The sequence below is a fragment of the Conger conger genome, chromosome 18 (genome assembly GCF_963514075.1).
Source record: "Conger conger chromosome 18, fConCon1.1, whole genome shotgun sequence".
In the NCBI taxonomy this organism is placed as follows: domain Eukaryota; kingdom Metazoa; phylum Chordata; class Actinopteri; order Anguilliformes; family Congridae; genus Conger; species Conger conger.
Genome location: NC_083777.1, coordinates 30,412,082 through 30,421,278, shown reverse-complemented (window position 1 = coordinate 30,421,278; position 9,197 = coordinate 30,412,082). Strand labels below are relative to the sequence as shown.

General features: G+C 43.7%; 1 protein-coding gene and 1 long non-coding RNA gene across 2 annotated transcripts in view; one reads left to right on the top strand and one right to left on the bottom strand.

Annotated features, from left to right (window-relative positions):
- Positions 1–1,150, top strand: part of drgx (dorsal root ganglia homeobox) — a 6,870-nt gene extending 5,720 nt beyond the window's left edge. Inside the window, exon 6 of the mRNA XM_061228659.1 lies at positions 825–1,150. Coding sequence (XP_061084643.1) covers positions 825–1,150 — 326 coding nt within the window. The remainder of the gene's footprint in view (positions 1–824) is intronic.
- The window catches only part of LOC133118683 (uncharacterized), a 27,866-nt gene extending 18,958 nt beyond the window's left edge, over positions 1–8,908 (bottom strand). The window contains exons 1-2 of the long non-coding RNA XR_009706419.1: positions 8,783–8,908; positions 7,038–7,170 (exon numbers count right to left, since the gene is read on the bottom strand). This is a non-coding gene — a long non-coding RNA (uncharacterized LOC133118683). The remainder of the gene's footprint in view (positions 1–7,037; positions 7,171–8,782) is intronic.
- Between the last annotated feature and the right edge of the window lie 289 nt (positions 8,909–9,197).

Below are 9,197 nucleotides of genomic sequence, written 5' to 3'. Positions count from 1 at the left end.
GCGAAGGTAGCCCAGTGTTGTATGATGTAGCATGAACCGGCTTTTGTCTGCTCAAGGTTGCAGGTTTGATTCCTAAGATACTGCACTGCCATTGCATCCTTGAGCGACATCCTGAATCTGAACGACTTCAGCGAAATGGATACAATGTAAAAAAAAAAAAAATGCTGAACTATTGTGCAAATTGCTTTGGGTGGGAGTCTGCCAAACATACGGCAATGTAACTGCACTGCTTCTAACATGTCGGACGAAGAGCATCTTCTCCTAGAGTAGATCGAGCAGCCATTCCATTACATCCCCCTTCTCAGATGCTCTTACCCAGAGCGACTGACAAAAGGAGAACATTGCGGTACAAATACAAAAGGGCAATATGGCAAAGACCATTCATAATCGGCGTGCGTAAAGTTAGCCCAGTAAGCGAGCAAATTGGATTGTAAACAACAGTATTGACGCGAGTTTGCAGAATAACGTGGGGAGATAGTGGTGGCAGTGACGCGCGTTTGCAGAATAACGTGGAGGGATGCTGGTTTGAGCCTCTACTGGGCGGGAGAGGGTGTGGGTCTGCTGCGGGTCAGCCTGCCCGCGGCCGCTCCGGTAAACAGCAGAGCAGAACGCCACTCGCTGGGGCCAGGCGGGCGTGTCCTTGCAGGGGCGCTCCTTAATTAGTTTCCACTCGTTTGCCGTCGCCGTTTAATGAGCCGGTCTCCGATCGCCGAGCGTTTGGCCTGTTTCCGGAGTCATTAAAAAACGGGGATGTGCAGACAGTGGTCAGTGAAAGGGGTCACCGGGTCACCTCTCTCTCTCCGTCTCTCCGTCTCTCTCCCCAGGAGGCCCGCTGTGCTCCTGCTGTGTGCCCGACCCCATGGGCCTGTCCTTCCTGCCCCCGTACGGTTGTCAGAGCAACAGGACGGCGAGCGTGGCGGCTCTGCGCATGAAGGCGCGGGAACACTCCGAGGCCGTGCTGCAGTCCGCCAACCTGCTGAGCGCCGGCGTGGGCCCCGGCCCCGGCCCCGGCCCGGCCCCCAGCCCCACGGGCCCCGCCGGCCCCGCCAAGCCCCCCGCGCCCAACGCCGCCCCCGCCCCCGCGCCAGAGACCGGCCCGGACAAGCCCCCGCACTGCCCCAAGGAGGCCATGGAGAAGAAGCGCTTGTGAGTCCCGCCTCCGTCTCGAACCTCCGCACCCGAGACCCGAGACCCGAGACCCGAGACCAGCCCGGACAGGCCTCCGCGAGGAACCCCACGAAGAAGAAGCGCTCGTGAGTTCCCGCCTCCACGGGCCCAACCAACCAATCAGGACGGAGAGGCCAACGGGGCCCAACCAACCAACCAATCAGGACAGAGGCAAACGTGCCCATTCTGGCTCCATCACCCTCTCATCACTCCGCCAGAGGACTTCGCCCCCCCGCCCAAGTACCATGCCGTCTCGATTCAATTCTCCAAAAAAAATAATTTATTAATGTATTTATTGATTTGTGGAGAACGTTCCGTCAGTGTTTGGGCTGTAAGTCTATTTTTGAGCATCTTGTCAAACTCTCTGTACTGTTCTTACATCTCATCGCAGCTCAGCGTCGTATCGAATATGCATAAATATACAGTATGTAAAGAGATAAAAATAGTAATACTAATAATCATTTGCACTGGTTGCTTATATGACGTCATAGTTTGATCTCTGTACCTTGGCGAGCGTACACGTTTCACGGAGAGAATTCTGAGTGTGTCACGCGTTCAGGGAATCGTCTTGATTATACTCAGTTCAGTCTTTAGTGCTGTTGCTTTACCTCAAAATAATGTTGTAAAATTATATGTGCTTCTTATGAACTCAACAGGCAGAAATGTGTGTACATATTTTTTTGTTGTTGGATTAATTGCCTTTTTTTTGTTGCCTTTTTTTTTTTGCTTTTTTTACATCGTCAAAAATCAGAGCGTTCTTGGCAGCCTGGTTTGCACCGAAAGGTCATTTGGGTTGAAGCTCTTTCAGTCTGCTTCACAGACGCGCGTTTCGAGTCTGCGAGCGTAACGTAGCGCAAACGCACGGCGCTTCCCGTCACCACCGCAGTGGATCCGCGCTCGTTCTAACCCCGCTTTGACATGTATTTTAAAACAATTAAACATGTAGGCATTTGTGTACATCTTCTGTAGCCTATTGCCCAAGCCATCTGGTGCTAATTAATTATTTACACCCTTTCCCATACACCAGAGGTAGAGCTGTGGAGGAAGCAGAGGCCGCTCTTATTATTTATTTACTTTTAGGAACACCGCTGGCTGCTCCACAGTTGATGCATTGCCACTTTGCCCTTTTTTTTTGTGTGCGCAAAACCTTATTATGAACGATCGACGCTAATTATTAAGTGTTCAAATTTACATGTGCAACATGTCCGCTCATGTTCCACACCGACAGTCCTCCACACGTTTAAAAAATGGACCATTTATTATTTTCTTCTTTGTTGGTTTCCCCGAAAAAGAGCATGAATAAAGGAAGAGTTGGGAAATGAAGAATACTTAACAGCAGTGCATATGAAAAGTAGTTAGGCTGATTAAATTTGTGTCCTTGAGGATTTTCAGGAAATTACTTTTGATCGTCAATAACACAATTAAGTAAACTACACACACATTAGCATGAATAATTGATAAGAAATTATGTATTACCACGAAGTACTGATTTAATAATTCATGGTGCGACACCCTGGTGACTGGACAGAACCTGATAACGTCAGAAAGTCCTGCACAGATAACGCGGGGCACTCTCTGCTCTTTACGCTTTTATTGTATCTTTTGAGAGAATTGTCGTGCATGCTGTGAATTTTCTTTTGTTCAAAAAAATAAATAAAAAGAATATGTCAATAAAACTGAAAGGATACAGTAGAGCGTTACTGTGTTTGTTACGGATGTCGGTCGGGACATATGGAGGCTAAAAACCTCCAGGCTCTTTCGCGATGCTAAATGGGAGAGCGGGCTTACAGCAAGCCCAGGAGGCACGGTTGCTGTGGGAGCGCAGCAGCCGGTGTGTGGGCCCGGACGTTTACGTTTCTCCGCTCCGGAGCGCTCATTTCAGGGGAAACGGCAGCACAACACGCAGGCCCTGGGCACCACTCATTACTGCATCCACCTCCCGTCTACGCAAATGCTCTCAGGCTCTTATCCGCCTGGCAATTCATTTAAGATCGATTGCGATCCAGGTTCGGCGATAGCCAATCAGAAACGGCACACTGATTTTCAGCAAGCACGCTAGGAATGCGAGCTAAGAGGGGGAGAAGAACAAAAGCAAGTTTGGGTGCATCACAGAGTGCCAGGGTCAGGGGAATAACCCTTTAACGGTCATTTATAAATGGAGTATTTCCTCAGTATATAAGGGATATTTTTATTTCCTAAAATAATAAAAAATATATATTACACTAACAATAATATGGAATATTTGGAGAAATTAAAATGTCCATTTAATATTTCTATATTAATTTTACAATTGCAAATATGCAAGACATAATGAACATTATATAAACTACACAGTATAGTTGTACAACAAGGTTAAATGTTCAGTATTAATTTTACAGCATTTATACGAGTCCGATAGGGATGAATTGTATGACAGAGTTGATTAAACACTTAACATTTTGCTGTGGAATAGGTCTCCGTTTTAATCGCTCACTGCAGTATGGACAGATACAAACACTTTGACAAATTGAGCAAACCATGATCGACACTTGTCCCTAAACAGGGCTTCATTTTAAAAATAGCAAAAAAAATGGATAAAAGATAAAAAATAAACTATCAGTAAGGTGAATTAAGATGAATCGAACACATTTCAGAACAAAATTACAGAGGAAAGTGATTACAATCCGATGTGACTGCACAGCCAATTTGTCTTTTTGAATGCGTTAAAACGTTCGGTTCATTTTAATTCATCCGGCAATGGGTTCTCGAATTGAGCAACCTTAAGATAAAAGTTGAACTGGCCAAGAGATGCTCTTTAATCCTGCAACTGCTGGTACTCCTAGTGTCAACAGCGGTGCTGCTGTCTGTTAAAAAATGTGACGTGGAAGAAAAGACAATCAGTGCTGATTTCTGGTCAAGTTTTCAAAGCTCAGTATACTGTTCTTTTTAAAGATATAACGATGATGATGATTATATGTGTAAAATCCAAGACCTTCAGCGCATGGTTGTAGAGAATCTAGTGATCTATTCACCACCTGGCCAGCCTAGGTCTCTGAACACTGATGTACAGTAACGCCCTGTGAAAAAGTAAACACCATCTCATCAGTCGCAGACAGCGGAGGTTTGCTTTGACACTTCTCCTGACCATTTCTGCATGTTTGTGACATTTCAATTGGGAGATCCAGGAAGCCATCTGATGTGTGACTTGTTCAATGGGCCGCGCGTTGACACTGCCCAGAAGTGACCGCATTGCAGGGAGTTTCCTTTAAGAAACGTGGAGACTGATTTCATATTCAGGGTTAGGCAGGAGGCATCAAACCAGGTAGCTACTGAGCCCAGGTGTTCCGGCGGTTGTTTGGAGACTGGAGCGAATGTCTTTTCAGAGATTGGCCGGCTGCTGGACAGGCTGCTGGTAGGTCAGTTGCGTATGAAAATAATTGGCCCAAGGACTGAGCTCTGTGGAATGCCCGAGGTTATATTCTGGTCGGATGATTTTATGTTGTTGACGACCCTTGATTATTCCAAATGAGAATCAAACCTTCTTACAGGCGTTTTGAGCAGTTAAAATTACTTGAGGTTTGGAAACCAGTACTTTGTGGTTCACGATGTCAAATGCCTCATTTAAAATCAAGGAAATCTGCTCCGAACACATTGCTCTATCCAGTGATTTCTTAATATTTTCACCAGGACGTGGTTTTTTTTGGGAAATTTCCGTCTAAATACAATTTCTTCTGAGTACAAATAGTGATGTCCCTCCAGATAGGGGAGAAGCTGGTGAGAAAAGGCCTTTTCCAGCACTGCTCAGATGCCGACAGGTCTGCCTGCCTTAGCCGGTTCAATATCCCCTGACTTGTAGCTGGGTGTAACAAAGGCATTTTTTCAAATCTCAGGAAACTCTCCGGTTCCGATTTAAATATTTATCAGACGAGTAAGTGGTGTGACCGCTGTGCTTTTAAGTCGAAGTCTTGGAAAACGTGCCGTCCAGGTTATGACGATTCTTTCAGCACATCACAGAGCGGTTCGGTTCTCCCGAGACCACAGCATTGTTAATAGAGGACAGAGTGGCGTTTTTGACACGCTTTTTTTTTTTTTCCTACAGATTTAATTGAATAATACAAAAAAAAAAAGTTATTAAATTCATTAGCAAATTTTGTTCATTATCAGAGATGACTTTGCCTCTCAACTTCAGACTAATTCACTGTCAGCTTCGTTTGGGCTTTCGGATGGAGGGATTGAGCCGTTTGTTTGTCCCTGTGTAACTGTGCCGTTCCCCTCGGTCTGTGTTCCCACGGCGACATCGTGATTCAGCTGTGCGTCGCGCGCATCCTTCACCATTCCCAATCCAGCGCTGCGTTTGCACATCAGCGCTCCTGCAATTCCCTGAGCTGAGTCATGGACATTCTAGGCAGGATATCGGTGTGTTTCTGATTATCAACTATCTGACCAATAATGGACATTACTTAACCCCCAAATTATAGTCTCCCCCAAACCAATAATATTGTTGCATTTGGAAAGGCCTTAATCATTTTTTTAAAAAACATTCAAACTTCGCATCTTTCAGGGCGTTACAACTGGAGTACACAATCAGACATTTTCTTGTAGGTTTTTTTTCGACAAGGGAAGGTAATTTTGTGATCAGATATACCTTTTACGAGTAGAAAAGAGGAGGTTGATCGATAGAAATAAGCCCATGTAATTCACAGAGGTTATCCCAATTAATTTGAGGGCGATTTAGTTTTTCTGGACAGCAACTATATACAAATATAATTTCAACCTTCTTGAAGACTCGCTTTTTTGGAATGTTTATTTTTTTATTTTTTTTATTAGAAGTCAGTGTTCTAGAACTCCGGCGCTTTCAGTCACCAGTAGTGATTGTGACATCGGCATTAGAACGTTGAGTTAAGAACACTCTAATAACAAACGTGTGGTGGCACACCTCGCAGGCCTGAAAGCAGTAAACACAGCAGTAGCTGTAAATTTAACAACCGCGCTGTATTCGTAGTTTCTTGGGTTTTTTTTCCCCCTAAACGCACGCGGCCAGACCCTGCAGTTCCCCACAAAACAACGAGGCCTTCCTACAGCGATGCTGCACAAGCCATTACACAGTCACCGTACAGGGGTTTTAATTCCTACATTTAAAATGATCAATACACCAATCAATTATGCTCATATCTGTGTGGAAATTATACAAACGAAGCATTCTTTAATGCAGTGAGTAATGCATCTGCAGGCATTCCAATAACCGCACAGTACTTACTCAGCACGGCTGCGAACGGGCCATGTCATATCTCAGATGAGCTGAAGGAAAACAGGGTGAGGACAACGCCAATATATCTGTCCCTTGTTATCATGCTCTGCGGTAAAGGGTTTGTCCAGGATATTCACCAAACGGATGGCGTGTAGCGCATTGCAGCGTGCAGAAATTACATTTACAATCTGTTCAATGAGAATGAAACATAAGTAAATGTGTCATTTATCTGAACCATCACCAAGAGGGCATTTTTACAACAATCAGGTGAAAATACAGCGTATGACAGATATTAGTGTATGAAAGTGAGAAGATAATCTATGTGAATAATATGAATTGTGTTTTTAGTAGATTAGAATTTAGATTATTAGTAAGCACACATGCTTTTCATAGCTCTTCTGTCTGCTGAAACAATATTAATTCCTGTGATACAGTCTATTCAATTGGACAATACAACCATTATTGATGAAATCAGATGTAAAAATGCACAGGAAATATTGCACACGTTATGGCGTATAACTGTTTACATTATATTGAATAAACATGTCATTTGATAAAGTAAAGCCACTGGATTCAGAGTGCGTTTACTATCATATCTAACAAAAGGCCATTACAGGAGCACAGAAATTGCAGCATCAATTACCTGATATGAAGTATGAAATATGCGGTTGTGTCCACGAGAGGGCGCCAGGGAGCATAGTAGACTTGCACATGGTCATCTGTAACCAGCCGACAGAGCAGTACAGATCTCGTGGCAGCAGGAAGTTCCACAGGATCTGCAGGATTGCAGAATGAGTGAGTTCCTGTTCTAATTGCAATTAATGAAACCGTTTAAAGTGTCTGCACAGCCTGCATTTGTTGACAGATCATTGTATTTACATGTCCGCTACTATTGTGGCGTGTTAAAGTACCTTTTTCAAAGCTGTCATTTGTGCCGTTTTCATTTTCATTACGGCCTTGGAGTAGTTGGACAAGTCACAAATCCGATGTTCTCTCATTTAGCGTTCAGTTCCGTTGCTAAAGGGTGGGTGTACACACTGGATTTTGTTACAGCTAATTATTCTAGCTTAATTCTCTGAACAGCTGTAGACACCAGCACTGATTCACTCCTACACCAGACCACAGTAAACTGCTGTCACAAACAATACATGTTGTGCAGCCTGCAGATGTAGCTCATGACAAAACTTTCACATCAATTAAATCACTGGGCCAATGAGGAGGGTGTTGGGGAAATGTATGCTACCTCCACTTTGATTTATAGGCTACTCCCTCCAGCGGAACATATCCCCACCTGTTGACACAACACGGCTTATATCAGTTACACACTGTGTTATACAAGAACAGGGGCACTTATCCAGATAAACTTACTCTGCAGGAGAAAATAAGAGCATGAACCACATTAATGGAGGAACAAATAAAACGTATAAAGTGTTCACAACATGACAACATTGTCAAATATCAACCTATAAATGCGTTTTAAAACAATCAAATTAGAGCAACCGATTTTGCCAATAGTACACACGGACTACACGGCTCCGAAAAGGGGAATTTGCGTGTTGATTTCGGAAGACGACAAAAAATAACGTCTAGTAGTAGCCTTCCTCCACTTTAAAGGGATCCCATTTTACCGTACTGTGAAAAGTTTTAGCCTACCAACTGTTAAGCTAACGCTAGTTGTTTTAACATGGCAGACAATTGTCACCAATTCGTTCATATCGATGTAAATGTATAGAAATGTTACCTCAGGATTGGAAATAGGCTACTGTATCAAACTTGGCCAGCCGCAGATCATTCACAACGCAATCCCGCAATATCACGCCCTCACGTAAGTATCATAAAGGTATGCTCCACATTCGGGATACAGGTAGCATTACTGACTTGATGCTGGAAATAAGGTTTAAACCATTGTAACCACATTAATGTAGATGTAGCCAGCGAATAGATAATTCCATGAAAAGATCCATCTTGTCTCCGTCATAACGCGTTCTGGTTTGATGGATTGCGGAAATTGAGATACAGGACTCAGCGTCGAAGGCCCGCTTTCGTCTCGTGCACATGCATAACAAGGCAGAGGGCCATATTTTAGACTTTATATTTCAGTAAAACTTCAGTCGACTTCATTCTAAAACCGTGGCGGGTGATCAAATTTAGGTTATTAATGGGAAACATTTGAAGTTTATTCAAAGTGTTTTAAAATGTAAAAGATTTTTCACATCTGAATTCGCCTGACGACACACCGGTTGGGAAACGCTGCTTTTGGCTAGGGAGCCTACTGACGCCCAAACAAACAAAATACATTGCTACTGTTCTATCTGTTCTCAAAAATAATTGCATATCAATGACATTGGCCATTCAATTTAAATTCGTAACACGGGGAGGCCTACTTACACACTGGACATTTGCAGTCTGGTCTCGATTAGGTGGAACTGTCCGCGTTTGGTATTGGTAGACTGACGGGGTTGGAGGCAAATCCAGCGTTATAACCTAGCGTTATAACTCTCATTCAGATTGCTGCTCAAAAAGAAATAACTTTTTTATTAAGCTGAGCGTGGGGCCTTGCACAAAATATAAACTGTACCCGTTGATAAATTGTTTTACATCTGGACCCGTTGGAAGCCGGCGGAAAGACGACGTTTAAACTTAACAGTCTGAAACTGAGCAGTGAGCGCCTTTCTTCATAGCTACGTTTTTCAAATAAAAGTGGGCGGTCCCATACGTGCAGAGGGGTGGGGATGTTAAATTAACCTGTAAAAGATTATTGGTCAATTATGTATGTAGAAATTATAGGTGTTCAGATTCGCCA